We start from the raw sequence: 15,368 nt of genomic DNA on the forward strand, positions 1-15,368 counted from the left end.
TCTCTGGTTACCCATTCTGTTACCCTCGTGGGTCACCTGTTAATTGTCAGTTTTTCTCACTAGATGGCCAGCCCAAGTCCGCTTCTTCCTAATCTGAAGTTTTACATCTTCCACCCTATTGGCGGTGAGCGCGAACACGGGCGGCGCTGCGAAGCGCGCCTCTGTGACGTCAGCTTAGGGATTCTCGCATTTGTCGTCTGCTTCACTCAAGCTCGCTCTCCCTGCTCTTTCTTTGCGCTCTGTCAACGTCTGATGCTTGCCCGCACCAGAATTGGCGTGTGGGTAACTTTTTATCATAAAAATAGGCTTAAAATCACATATACTAGCTCATGGTGTGAGGTAAAGTTTAGTTTTGGATACCGCTACGGAAGAAACATTGCCGGCGTCGCCTTGCGAGGCCGGTCCTGTGCAGAGCGCGAAGAGTAGGAGCTAGGCGTAAGCTTCTGTATTAAGCAATCTTTTGAACAAAGGGAACAGTCAGCTGCTCATGACCGACAACAGCAAAAATGGAAGACCAAAACGAACTGTAGGCCTTTAGGGCTGTCGGCTTTGGCAGAAAGCATTACGATTCCCGGTAATCATATGTTAGGTAAAACAGTTTTCGCAACCTTGCCGAACGCTCCAAAGTATTGTATCTCATCGCTTTACGTTGTCACGGCATGAAAGTATGCCGACATACACTATGGGCTGCAAAAAACTGTAGGTTATTGAGTTCCAAATAACCCACTGTGTGTATAGGCGCGGGCTAGTTTATACCAGGCTTCTAACCAGTAGGAGGTTTATTGAGCAAAACGAGTCACGTCTACGTTAAAGATGCAATAACACTATGTTTGTTCAGACCTGGAGGGCTATTTCGGTACAGTTTCCACAGCCATATATCTTCCCGATATTCGGATATGCGTTATAGGAAAACTGCACTCAAAAGGAGGAGGAGTAGGAGGAGGAGTAGAAAACTTTATTGAACAATGAAATCGAGCTGGTTAGTGGGCCGGGTCCTCAGCCCAGGAGACGAGAGTAAAAGTAATTTTCTTCAATTGATAGAACGCCATCCTGAGTGGAATAGGATTTGTTCTTTGCGCCTGAAAGGGTTGGAAAGCAATAAAGACCTGCTTGGAAATGTTCATAGGTTTCGATTCCTGTAATATATGCGGGTATACTATTTATTGCGTTAGTTAGCGAGTATTTCAGGCATTCAACACCGTAATCATGTCATCATTGTTCGGGTTGAGAGTCAGTTCGTTATGACAACGATGGTTACGATAGAAAGTCGGAGCACAAAAGCCGCCTTCGAGTACTGCGGACAACGTTGTTCGGGGCGCGATCGCGGTGGCGTAGCACAAACCTTCTCATTGTATTTGCATGTGAATAAACAAAGCACGCTGCGGATATGCACCTTCTTACACGGAGCCGTAATGAAAGCCACTTTGTGAAGAAGGGAATGTATGCCATACAACCTGAACAAAATATCCGCAATGTGAGACTCCCAAACACCCCCAAACCTCCTAATAAGACGTTTGTGACGGTGCAGAAAAATTAATTCGTTGGGAAGAAAAAACAAACCAGAAACATTCATCTGATACAATACAACAACGAAATAAAAAGAAGACAGCTGTTTTATTTCCTGCTGTGCGATGTGCGTGTAGGGGCTCGCTGCTTGGTACGTAGCATTAGACTGTTGAGTCTTCATTAGAACATCTGAAAAATACTGCAGGAAAGTCTACGCATTTTGGAGACTTATCGAGGAGCTCTGAGTGTTGATCCTTGCGCGAATAAGCTAGAAAGGACGAGGTACACTGATCTTCTGACCGATGCTCTGAAGAAAGTTCGCTATCTCGTCGTATGTTGCAAACTTGTGCGGGATACAGCTTCAAATTATTCCGATGCGTAAGAAGCTGGCAAAATAACTGAATAACTAGAAATACGCTTTTTAATGCACTACAGCAACAAAGCGGGCGATTTCTAGCACAGACACTGCTGCCGCTAACAAGCGGAGTGTAGCAGACGACAGCGGCGCGAGTCCCTAAGCCGACGTCAGAGCCAGGGGGCGCCACTCAAACATCTCACCGCCAATAGGGTGGAAGCATCCTGGATCAGGGAGAAAACTATAGTTTTCTCCCTGATCCAGGATGCTCGTTTTTGGTCCCTGAGTATCACTCCTATTATTCGTTCCATTGCTCGTTGCACCGACCTAAATTTGATTTCCAGTTGCTAAGTAAGGCGCCAAGTTTCTGCTCCACATGTCATCACTGACAGCACGGATTGATTGCATACTACAGTCGAGTTCATTTATAGCGATACCGTTTATAACAATATATCGGATATAACGATGAACAGCTATGGCACCGTCAACTTTTGTATTCTTTCTATGGGAAAATGAACCGCTTATTACAATGCTCCAGTGCCACGATATCGGATATAGCGATTGAATCCGGTGATATTGCGCACCGAAAGTGCAACAGTGACGACTCTAACGACGCGGTTGCGCTGCCTACTCAGGTAGTGTCTTCGCAGTCCCTGGGGGCTTTGTTTCCTCCAAGCACATTTACCTCAGCTAGGTGAAGCACCTATAGATGCTCTTGGAAAATATTTGCGCTAGCTTCACACATGGCAAACAATATGTCCTACTGTGGCTTCTTTTCCGCAAATTAGCAGCAGTACCACCTTGCTGGCATGCGAATAAAATATTTTCACCTCTGTTCCATTTTTCATTTCGCAACCCGCTTATAGCAATTATCGCTTATAACGATGGGATTTCTTTGGCACTTGGATATTGTTATAAGTGGACTAGACTGTATTCCTTTTTAGGGCTAGAGGTAGCTTTCTCTTCATTATTTGAGGGCGCTTGCCAAAAGCACACCAGCCCGTTCCTATTCTGCCCGTATTTCTTTCTCGTGGTTGCGGTCAGCACTAAGCGTCTGTCCGAGATAGTTATATTCTACTTGTTCTAGCGTTTCGTTAGGGAATCAAATTTTTAAAAAAAGTTGGGTGGTCTGAGGTTCGAGCTAGGGGACTTGGGATGCGAGGCTAACACGCATCCTCTGAAACTGAGCCGAGCCTCGAACGCAGCGGACAAAAGGTGGACCTAACTAATGCACTGTGAACTTCGATTTAGAAACACATCTGGTAGATATATGCACTGAATGCTACAGGAATAATCTGTGCGCAGTAATTATACCGTTGAGAAAGCCCCTTTATGCCGATAGCGTATATGTAACACAGATAGCAACGATTGGCCATACCTCTCATTAATTTAGCACAGAGAAGAAAACGACTCAGAGGGAAAACGATCAGGACGACGATAATGAAAGAACACAATACTTTCATCGGTTGATTGATTTGTGTGGTTTAACGCGCCGACGCAACGCAGGCGATGAGGCGCGCCGTAGTGAAGGGCTCCGGATTAATTTTGACCACCTGGGGATCTTTAACCTGCGCCGAAATCTCGCCCACACGGGCGTTTTTGCTTTTCGCCTCCATCATAAAAGTGGCCGGCGCGGCCGGGAATCGAATCCGCGACCTCGTGCTCAGCAGCGCCACGCCTTACCCACTGTGCAATACTTTTATCGGTGCTGTGTCCTCTGCGGTGTAGTCTCGGTGTTAAGAAATGATTGTATAAGTGACAATACTTTCAACGCATAAGAAGTCATTGCTTTATCTCTAAAGTTTTCTTCTTATAGAAAGTGTATAGAACATGTTCTATACATGTTTCGTATAGAACATGTGCGAAGAGCAAGGAAACGTGGACAGGCCTGGATAAAGCACGAGTTGCCGATTTCGCCGTATACGCTCAAAGGCCGTTGTGAATTCTTTGTGGTGGGCGATTCCCGGCCGCGGCGGCCGCTTTTCTGATGGAAACGAAAAGCGAAAACGCCCGTGTGTACGATATTTCGGCACACGTTAAAGATCCCCAGGTGGTCAAAATTAATCCGGAGCCCTGCACTACGGTGCTCCTCATCGCCTGCGTTGCGTCGGCGCGTTAAACGCTACAATCAAACGGAGCTGTGCGGGCTTTATCACTTCGGATGATAAGCACGTCGTGCACAGTGGCAGATAAGAGCTAGAACAGGATTACGATCACTGAAAGTTATCAACTTATGGCAGGGCTGCGCGGTCTCATGGTTTGATCTGATGTTCACCATACTAAGGTACCAGGACAACCTGGGGTACCTGTCACTGTTGTGGTATCCACAGCTAACTTCGTTTCTCTGGAACGGAAGCTTTTTTTTTGTAAATTTACTGACAGTTCCAGCGATCTTACTACCAAACTATAGTTCGGCTCAACGCGCAGTGCTTTGACGTGACTGCCGTAAGAACTCCTGCCTTATCTCGACATATATACTATTGTCCATGCTGGTGGCAAATGCATCCAACAGGAACGTTCCACTAGGTTCACCAGGTGCGGTCCGGGTGAAAAATTACAATTACACCCACTCGCTCAGCTGCAAACAACGCATCAGCACCAAAATTGTCAATATCGCATTCTAGGAACCGCAGGCGTCTCGCGCCCTGTTAAATACCGTATTAGAGGGTTGCCAATGACGCGGGAAACCTCTCGAAACCAGTTACCGCTTTACGCAAGCGTGACAACAGGTAGAGGATTGTCATTTTGTTGCAAAATAAGGGCGTCTAATCAAACTCCTTTATCTTTATCTTGCGCGCTCTATGCGCCTTCTATGCTGCGGTTCTAGGCTCAAATTTCTGCCTGGTCCGGTATATAAAGCCCGCCGGATTCCACGAGAGGCTGTGCTAGATAGGTTCAACCATGCTCGATGAGGTTCCCTAGGACACAAACAGCATTTCCTCACCAGACAAGAACTTGCAACCCTGGTTGAGTACATTTGCTAAAAACCTCCAAATTATCATACAGTCACACTATCGGTTTTCAGGCACTCGAAAGACGTGGCTGCGGATCTTTGGGAGAGGCCGTCGACCTGCAGTGGACATAGCCAGGTTTAAGATAAAGATAAAATTTTTTAAGATGAATCAAACTCCTGGTGGGATGAGATATTCTAACAGCGGCACCGTAATGCAGCTTCTGACAAAGAACAGTGAGGTTTTGTCCAGTTTGTCCCTAGAGAGGAGTAGGATGAGGGCCGCGCTGCCCATTAACCACATTCACATTTTCGGATCGAGATAGTGTTTGTGATAGTACCTCATTCTCTGCGGAGATGCACGTATACGAACACCATTAGCCACATTCACACTTTCGGATCGAGATAGTGTTTGTGATAGCACCTCATTCTATGCGGAGAAGCACGCATACGAACACAATGTCCTTCAAGTGCTCCCGGAAGGCTCCTAGTATTAAAACCGCTGTACTGGAGTGCCCTCAACATCAAGTAGTATTAGGGTTTATGTGTCTACTAACTGTAAATGACAATTTTTAAAATTTTTCGCTGTGCAGGCTTGTGTAATTTTATTCATACTTAACGGACTGCTAGCGTGCTGTCCGCTTGTTGGCATATTGAAGCCACGATTAGTTGACTGCCCGTTCGCGCAGGAAATCATGTGGCCTTTCCGGGAATGACTGCGCCGCAGGCCGTGTTTGCCAGCCTGATCAACGGTTTTGCACTGTACTCGGATACACAACAGCTCAATGGCTCACGTAGTACATTACTCGCCCGAAGCGAGAGACCCGTGACCTCAACGCGCACGCTTTGAAAAGGCAGTTTCTATTATCCCGGCAACTCTGAGAATTACCGTCAGAAATTCCTCACGGCAGTCGCCTCTGATTGGCTAAGCACGCCCTCCAGAAGATTGTATGGGACAAATATTTCCTAAAATCTCATTCCTACGGATGCTCCTGCGGCGCTGTGTTATAGCACTTGATTTTAAATGAGAAGGCTCAGGTTCAACTCCGGTATGACAGAATTTTTTTATCTTTCGAAATTTTTGAATTTTTTGCCCATGGGGATTTTGTTAATGCTTTTTTATCCTGGTTAATATGTCAGAAGGTCGACGCACAGGACTTGTAGAATAGATTGGATTAGGTTAAATACAGATTGTATTCTGTGTCGTTGGGCTGGGTTAGGCTAGGATTATTGCAGTTGGGCTGGATTACGGTAGGTTATGATACGTTAGAGGTTGGGTTACGTTAGGTTAGATTTTGGTAGGTTACGTTGGGAGGCAATATTCAGCGAATTTTAGGCCAGCTAGCTTTTATGAAAACTGCCGTGAGAATTTCCGGAAAGTAATTCTCACGGTTGCCGTGAGATTAGATGCGGCCTAAAAGGGAGACTCAGAAACTTTACCAAACTTTACCAAGAGTTTGCGCTTAAAGCGGGACATCGTCTGCTTTCTCACATGCAGTGTGTTCGTCGTCCCTGCAGTAGTTTATCAGCAGATATGGTCCGAAAACTTACAAAAACGGCTGGATGAATGTTAAAAAACTTCCATTAATGCACTCTTGGCGCTTCGCAGATGAACAGCCGGCTGCGTCGATGAGGCGCGGGGGCCACTTTCAGTCAATATAAAGTGCTAGTTCGAGGAACCTGTCTAGCCATGGCTCGTGAACTTTTTTGCCTGGCATGGCTTTGCCGGACGGCAATGGTCTGATTAGTGTTCCATCATGACCGCCATGGGAGCAGTCATAGATTTCACCCAATCGGCCGGACCGCTTCCGCTCACTGACTAGCCAGACTTAATTATTGATGGTGACGCTGGCTAGCTAGTGAGCGGAAGCGGTTTGGAAGGTTTGGTAAAAATCAAGAGAGACTGCTCTCATCCAGTACAGCAATCCTCGCTGGTGTCGTTTCGCAACTGCAAGTGATCAGTCTCTTGACTTCACCCAACCGGACCAACCGCTTCGGCTCACTGACTAGCCAGCGTCACTATCAATAATTAACAGTGAGCGGTTAGTCAGTGAGCGAAAGCGGTTGGTCCGGTTGGGTGAAGTCAACTAGGACTGCTCCCGTGGGCGCCATGATGAAACACTAATTAGACCATTGCCATGCCGGACCGGTCGCTATCGTGGTTATCATGGGTATCGCTATCGTGGCTACAGTTCATCACTGAAACGCTCACAAACCAAAACGTAGGAGGGTGAAGCGCTTTAATGTAACCACGTTGCGTAGAGAAGCATCAGAGGTCGCAGAGGGGCTGAAGCGGACATCGCCAGCCAAGAGGAGCCGCGAATCAGTGACCTCAGCGATACTTAGGCGACATAAGTATTTTTCCCTCGAGCAACACCGAAACTTCACTGCGCGATGTTTCGCCGGTGATGAATGCGAAGAAATTCAAAGAATCTCACCGGCCATACTTCAGGGAACCGTCCGGAACTTGAGCTCGGAGCTGCAGGGGAAACCGCGAGAGAACAGCTATGCTCGTTCGTAGCGCGTGGCACGGGCTGTCCGGGGATGCCAAGACGACGATGATGTGCGGCGGAGCACGCGCAGTGCGCTCTTCTTCGTTCTCAGAGGAGTGCATGCTTCGACGTGGTGGGCGAGGTCGTGACAGTCAGATATCGGTCGAAATTAACTCGGCAATAAATTAGGGACCGTGTCCCTCAGCGGTAAAATACCTACAGTACACTGTGAGTTTAAGGTCGGACATGCGGTAGTTTAGATGAACAGCGTGCACCCTCTAAGGGTGACTGGCAAGGAGTTGTGTGAAATCTAATATTGCGGGCATGGCGGGCTAAAATATTGTGAATTATAGAGCTACATAATGATTGTTAACCTTGTCACGAGTACCGCAGGAAGGGGCGGAAGCTATTCAAAGCCCAATCCGCTTGACGGCGGAGCTACTGTCCTGTTACAAGATCGTGACTAGGGATAATGGTTTCACTGCGTCAGCTATAAAGAGGAAGATCTGGTACTTTCGCGGCATATCAGTGAAGCCAAGGGCGGTATGTTTAAAGTAGACACCGTTGGTATCAACGTCGTTTTTATCGGCGCAAAAGCTGCCATTTGTTTTCTTAAGCAAAGATTAATACTCCAGGTTCAAACCCAGAAAACGCCTGGTGGCGTCCTTCTGACCTTCAAGCTCAAGCAAGGTCAATGAAGCACCTCGTGCGATTTTGCGGCGCTGACTGAAGCACCCCCAACCACGCTTCAGCCGCCGACAGAACCAAGTTTTTTGCGCACGTTTGAACTGTATCGTAATAGCTTCTTCATCCTTTTGACTCCATAGGACCACATGGTACAACAAAAACCTGTGCTACCGTTTTCATTGTCATCGTCATCGTTGGCACGAATAACTGGCCTACAAGGTAAAACGAAAAATTGGCGCATCTTGCACTCGTGGTGCAAGGCTGGAGAAACAGCAGAGCTGGGGGTCAACCTAGCTTATGCCCACACTGACAGCGGATCCCAGGAGACAGGGAGCAGCCGGACCCCAGAAGTGCAAAGCCGTTTTGGGCGGGAATTTAAAGCAAATAACTTTAAAGTGTGTATAGTGTTTTATTCAGTAGCCATCGTCGGCATTCCTTCCGCCGTCGTCATGCGACGGCACAGCCGCTCACGCCAAATCCTCTTGTAGCGCGTCCTCGGCTTGGTAGACCTCCACTTCTTCGGCAGCAGGAATGGTGGCCATCTCAATGCGTAGATTGCGAAGGAATGGCTTTACAGATTCGTGCCCGGCTCCGCAATTGTTCAGAAACGCGTGAAACGAGTCGGACGGATACTCATTCTTCTTCCAATCCGCACTCTTTATAACCTTAACCAAGACAGCCTTGTGGCCGCTATGGTAGACCGCGAGTCGCACGCCAATAATTTGCCACTTATCCAAGTCCAAATTGCTAAAAATCAAGTCTATGCAAGTTCCTCGTACAGCCAGCGGCAGCCCAAGACGGTCACCCTCGACATTAACGGCCACCAAGACGTCGTCGCCGCCGATCGAGTCAAGCACGCCTACGTCACTTCCCTACGACCTACCCCGGGCTTCCCCATCTTAGTGACCCCGCCCCGGAATTCCCAAGCTTAACCGACCAAATACGTCACCTGGGCAACACAATGGCCTCTGCGGAATGGTGGTTGAGGGGGGGGGGGCAGCCCTAGAGCGATTGGCGTGCCACAAGTCCACCGCGCCGAAGACGACTCACGTGGCGCTAGTCCACGCGCAAGCGTGGATGACGCATGGCGCTTCTCACGAGGCGCGCGATTACGTGCGCTTGGTATTTTTTTCGAGTGTTACTTTTTTGCGTCGAGTCAAATACTAGGCTTATTTTAGGTGCGAATCCGCGCCGCTTTTGCTTTTAGAACGAAATGCGTTCTGCGGCCAATCCGGATCACGCTACATTGCGTTTACCCGGAGAAAAGTAAAAACCGAAGGTTCGGCAGACAACGCGACATTTGCACCTCTCGCGTCGTTGTTCTTCACAAAATGGCGCCTTCTCCAGGCGAAATCAATTCCAGCAGCGTATACCCTGGAAAACCAGCACAGCGACTCTCCAAAAACCTCCTTAGCGCTTCCACTCTACCAAGAAGAAGCAGAGAAGCATTGGTGTGTTTCCCCTCAATCGTCGCGTCAATGCACTAAACAAAACACATCTGTTGGTAATTTGCAATTAAACATACTTCCTAGTTAATTAGTTAAATTCAATAAGCAGGGCTATAGATGTTTTTCGGTATACAAACGTAGGGACGCCAGTTTCCCTCCAGTAAAAGACCGCGTTTTGAGAGCAAATGGGAGTCCCGCAATACTTAAAACTTAATTGTCAACTACAACAATTACGGTAAGCACATGAAACTCGGCGTAATGTTTGTCACAGCTCACAAAACAAATGAAATGAGACCTCAACTATTTCTCACATGATTTGTTTTGTGAGCCGTGCCGATAAAGCAAGGGTTAGAGGCTTTTTCTGTTAGCATACCGTCTCGGAAGAAGGCAATTTTGCAAGTTTACCCCTTCATTGTAGGCTAATAATTGTGACAAGTAAATGAATGGTAGAGTCGGATTCGCGGCCTATTTTAGTATGGTTATTTCAAGATACTTACATTACATTGACAGCTACAAAGCATTCACAAGAAGTTAGAGACGGAACTTTTCTCGTGCTGACGCTACGCATAGACGGATGGACGTAGACCACCGCTGTATTGGCGGTGATGATTATGATGATGATGATTATGATTATGATGATTGCTATTGGTTTCCCCTTTGTAGCGGGGTGATGACGAGTCATCTTACCAACAAGGACTAATATACCCATGTTTTATACTCTTGGTTTAAGGTCCTAAGCTATGCTTAGGGCAGGCACAAAAAGTTATTAGTCACAAAATACTTTTTTTTTCCTGTTACAGGTGGTAACTCTCCTAGGCAATATTCCCCTCTCTGCTTTTCGGCCACCAGCATTCTAAACTTCTTTTCGTCGCCTCGAAAGCCTTGAAGTTACCTTCCTCGGTGCTACCCTTAAATCCTAGGGCTTCTGGAAGCCGAATATTTCCCTTGTGTAGATTTGGATGGATATATACCCTCGCACTCTAACACTATGTACCGCATAGTTTCTGTTTCTTTTCCACAGATCATCCATACCCCATCATTTTGTGAATACTTCCCCACAAAGCTCTTAGTTCACCAGCACTTGGCTCTGACGTCAGCTTAGGGACTCGCGCTGCTTCGTCTGCTGCACTCCGCTTATGAGTGGCAGCAGTGCCTGTGCTACAAATCGCCCACTTTGATGATTTAGTGCATTAAAAAGCGTATTTGCAGTAATTCAGTTATTTTACCAGCTTCTGACACCTCTGGACAAATTCTAGTCGTATCCCGCACAATTGCAACACACGAGGAGAGAGAACAATTTTCTTCAGAGCATCGGCATCTTCACACCATCACTCCGACTTGTTAAGCCAAGTTTCACAATTTCGACGTTGGGAACATAGTCAAACAAACACTGGTGGAGAGCAGAAGCAGGGCAGCGCTGGCTGAAGGGTCCGCCACTGGATCTGCCGCTCCGTAGTAGCCACTCTTCCGCAGGTAGACATTCCTGTGGCTCTTGTACCGCTGGTCGCCGCTGGTTGCTCGGCATCCCCGTATCCGGGGGCACTTGGGGCTTCTGTATCGCGTGCAGCAAGTACCTTCAGCGCGCGCCCATAGGCTGTTGTATCCGTGCTGAATCAGGCAGCACGCGTCCACGTCCCAGCAGTACGTACCAGAGGACGGGCAGTTGGCTGCGCCAAAGAAGACATCTTATCGTATTGAGCACTCTCTATAACGCATGCGCATCTCTGCATTGTAAGCTGTGACGCCCGGCGCCCGTGACAACCCCAATACCAGCGACCTCACATGCAAGCTTGAGATGCATTACTTTGCGACCCGCCTGAACATGTTTTAAACCGCTTCTATCTATCTCCTACCAGTTGCGCCGCGTTTCGTTGCCCCCGCCGTGGAATGGTAAAGTTGGCGACGATGGTGGTGTTGTTCCTTCAGGTATAGTACCTACCCAATCAGGGATCAGCCAAACATCACTATTGCAGAAAAAAAAAAACATTTCATTTCTTATTACGGGACAGTGTATAAAAATAACTTTTGGTGGTTGGTGAGCGTTTTGCGGCCATAAATTAGAAAAAAAAATATCATCCAAGTGAGAGTAAATAATGCAAATTTTGCTGCTTCTTCCGCCGCTTTCACGTGTGGTGTTATTGGACGGCCGCCTATCGTTACTGCCAATTTTATGCTCATGCCGGGGAGCGCTTTTCAATGAGATGTTTTCCTGTCTGAGAGGCGGCGTCGACTTTTTCACAGAATGAGCTGGTTCTATGCTCTCGCAATAAAACCCGGCGTCCTCTAAACGCAATACCTCATTCCCCATGGACAGCGATGCGTTCCAACCACAGCGATGCAGCCAGCTGCACTACAGTCACCGGTGAAGCGACTGCTTCTGCTCCTCTCTGTCCCGAACGTGAGTGAGCACTCAATAACAAAACAATTTTCTCGTATTCACCGCATTATAACACGTGCCTGTATATATGTATGTCCTTGTAGTCCTTTATTCAGAGTTAAGACTAGTTTTTTGTTATACAAAACCACCAAAACAAAGTTCAGGCATTATGTGTCATAAACGCCGACCCCAGGTAAGACCATCGCCCTATTATATGACTGACCGCGCTAGAGATTTTAGACTTGCGCAAGGCTTCTTGCAATCCAAACTTATTAAGTCCTTCTTTAGGTTTAGCGTCCTTTAAATATACTCACCTCCCAAGAGCCAGCATTTGATCAATGCTTTACTTTGTTTAGTTCTTCTGGTAATTGCGGACAATGCTTTCAAATACATTTTTCGTTTTCTTTGTTGCACGTGTCATTCACGGTTGCCGAAGCATTGGCAATGCAATTACGTCAGTTTCTTTTTTTTTGTAATTTCCAATGTATCAAAAAAAGAAAAATTCAAGATTGCTTCTATACAAGGTCTATTTTCGAATTTATAACGTAGAAAAAAAGAGGGTATTCTGTAGTGGAGACCAATCCAACAACGCACCTGGATTTATTATTGGACTGTGCGACAGAGTCAACACAGGGTCCGGCTCACTGTGGGGTCCAGGCCCTCGGAAACCCGTGGGGTACCTATCCAGGGGTGGATATACGCCTCCGTGGCCTCGTACGCAGTTACTGAGCTTCAGGTCGCAGCGGTAGCCGTGCGGGCAGCAGTTGTAGCGCTCTTGGCAGCAGCCGCCCCTGGCCGCTTCAGACAGCTCATTGTTCAGTTCGATGCCTGTGGGCAGAAATAGGCTTAGTACAAACGACAGCTGTGTGAACATTCTTGTACCGAATCTTGGGAAAGCAGGAGAGTTTTTTCTTTGGCGCCAATTTCTTAAAATTGACTCAGGCTCCGCGGGCCAACTTTACAGCGAAAGCACTTCTTTAACCGTTTCAATGAACAAATGAACCAGCGGTTTATGTGAGGCAACAATCATCTAAAGCACCAGGACCGTTGGTTCGGTTAACACATGTCAAAGTTCCCTACCACGAAGAATATCGTGTGCACATTTGATGCAATAAGTAGATAACCGAAGGTAAAAGTACTCGTATAACTAAACTTCGACAAATGTTTTGGGCAGTGTTAGCGGCCGATATCCATCAAGTTATCCCTCTTTATTTTAAACTACAGAAAAATAGTATTTTCAAATAATTATGCCAAATAATTACTATTGATGTCTGACCTCAAAAATCTTTAGGTATACTATAGCTTTCAAAAAACAAGAAAAGAAGATGAATTCAAGTCTCGCTCGAAAGTCCCCGTGCAGCCCTATCTATGGGTACCTCGTCTGTATGTAATTGCACTCCTCTGTCTTTCCGTAATTCTAATAAAAAGTTTGAAACATGAAAAAAGAATGGGTAGGAATCTGACTGCTTGGTTTCACACTGGGTGATACGCATTTGCATGCCGAGTTTTTCTCGAGGCCTCAGAAATATTCCGTTTATGTTCAAAAAAGAAAAAGAAATTTCACAAGCCATCGGGTCAAGTCACATTGAAAAGAGATATTACGTACCTTTTACAACCACTGTGAGACCAAAGCATAGCAACACGGCGCTGTGTTTCTTCCACATGTTCGTATGAAAATTCCAAGCCCGGGTTCACCAGGATTCAGACCTGCAAGTGCATTCTTCGGTTAAATGCCAGACGCACATGGAATGTTTCGCAGGGGCTTTCGTGTAGTTTTTGTAGCAAAACGGACTGCCGCGAAGGTGCTGTCTACCAATAAGAATTTTGATATATTGATTCCTTATCTGAGATGTTCACCTTCGGGCATTCGCTGAAGTATATACGTATAAAACTATGGACATTTATTGAACGCTAACGCGGCCAATGCATAGGTCTACGAAGTTAGATGGCCAGGAATTGGGGGGATAGAGAATAAGTTGTCGCAAAGTTGCTCAATATTCTCACTTTAACACACGTCTCGTTTTTTTTTAATCTTTAAAGAATGTGTCAGAGAAGATTCTTCTGTAGAGCAGATAACGGGAAATGTTTCTTTTAGGACCGTTCACGCAGATTTCGCAAACGTAATTACGGTTCAACTTCGAGCGTGAGGGAAGAAAAAGAAAATGAAGTGAATTACCTCTGACGAATGGTTCACCGATCGTAAAATTTATTAAGCAGGATATGGGTATAAGCGGGTTTTTGCGGGAAAATTCATCTTTGAACCACATTTAGAAACTGGAAGAAATGTGTTTTGCATTTATTGAAAATGTAAGCATAATTTGAGGGCCTACGTTTTTACAACAAAAATTAAATAAAATGGCTTGTGAAATATACCTCGAATTAGAGCGAAATGCTCGAACACAACAGTGATGCGCAAGAATCCTGATATATACCGAGCTTGTTTGTTGGAATTAATATTGTATGAGTACTTTCAAAATTTATTACTTAAGAATGCAGTCCGCAAAGAAACGGGAACTAAAATATTTTCCTAAAATGACACACTATGCTAGAAACATTGCTGAAACAAAACCTATAATTTCTGATAGCCCCCGTTTGTACAGGCCAAGAGAGCAAAAACAAAGGAATAAACGTTAAAGAAAGGAACATCAAGCGCCTGTTTGAGTGCCAAATGTTGCTTACGTACCTGTTGAAACGCCAGTCATGCTGAGTGGCAGACATGACATGACCCTTGACCTCAAGACATGACCCTTGGTCGAAATCCTGTTTCGAAGAGAAGTAGGCACACGATGCCCGAGCAGAGTGTCTATATGTGTTGACGCATTAAATCACGATGTGACCCTTGAAGCTGAGAGAGTCCCCACACAGTGCCGGCAGCACCGTTCACGCGTGACGACGGATGCCAGCAGTGACAAGTAGGTCACCGCCTAGCACACGGCAGGAACTAAACAATGGGCTTTCTTTAGTAGCGCTGTCACTTTATTTTGTTTGGGATACATACATACATACATACATACATACATACATACATACATACATACATACATACGCACATACATCTAACATGCACACATACATACATACGCACATACATACATACATACATACATACATACATACATACATACATACATACATACATACATACATACATACATACATACATACATACATACGCACATACATATATGCATACATATGCACACATTTATATGCACATACGCACGCACATACATACTTGCACACACGCATACATACATATACATACATACGTACGTATGTACGTACATACATACATACGTACGTACGTACGTACGTACATACATACATACATACATACATACATACATACATACATACATACATACATACATACATACACGCATGCATACATACATACATACATACACGCATGCATATTGGGTGGGTTATTGTTTCCGTAAGAGAGTGTACTTAAAATAGACATAATTACTTGACGCATATTTCGTTTTTAATGTTCGCATCATCTGCTCAGGCTGGTGAACTGATTCAGCTTCACTGTGCATTGGTTTTTCGG

General features: G+C 45.9%; 1 protein-coding gene across 1 annotated transcript; it reads right to left on the minus strand.

Annotated features, from left to right (window-relative positions):
* Positions 1 to 8,463: 8,463 nt before the first annotated feature.
* On the minus strand, positions 8,464 to 14,684 carry LOC144162069 (uncharacterized). Its single transcript, XM_077692579.1, has 4 exons — positions 14,499 to 14,684; positions 13,422 to 13,522; positions 12,410 to 12,643; positions 8,464 to 11,105 (listed from the first exon to the last, which is right to left on the minus strand). Exons 2-4 carry the CDS (start codon positions 13,477 to 13,479, stop codon positions 10,792 to 10,794), a joined length of 606 nt encoding a protein of 201 aa, XP_077548705.1. The 5' UTR covers positions 13,480 to 13,522; positions 14,499 to 14,684; the 3' UTR covers positions 8,464 to 10,791.
* Between the last annotated feature and the right edge of the window lie 684 nt (positions 14,685 to 15,368).

Source organism: Haemaphysalis longicornis, unplaced genomic scaffold (genome assembly GCF_048455015.1).
Source record: "Haemaphysalis longicornis isolate Haplotype H1 unplaced genomic scaffold, Haemaphysalis longicornis Haplotype H1 scaffold_12, whole genome shotgun sequence".
NCBI lineage: Eukaryota > Metazoa > Arthropoda > Arachnida > Ixodida > Ixodidae > Haemaphysalis > Haemaphysalis longicornis.

Bases quoted from the DNA above. Each gene is read 5' to 3' on its own strand.
- LOC144162069 (XM_077692579.1), bottom strand. From the start codon at position 13,479: ATGTGGAAGAAACACAGCGCCGTGTTGCTATGCTTTGGTCTCACAGTG. The intron at 12,644-13,421 runs GTACGTAATATC...TTCTGCCCACAG, and splicing joins TCTCACAGTGGTTGTAAAAG to GCATCGAACTGAACAATGAG. The intron at 11,106-12,409 runs GTGCGTTGTTGG...TCTTTGGCGCAG, and splicing joins CAGTCCAATAATAAATCCAG to CCAACTGCCCGTCCTCTGGT.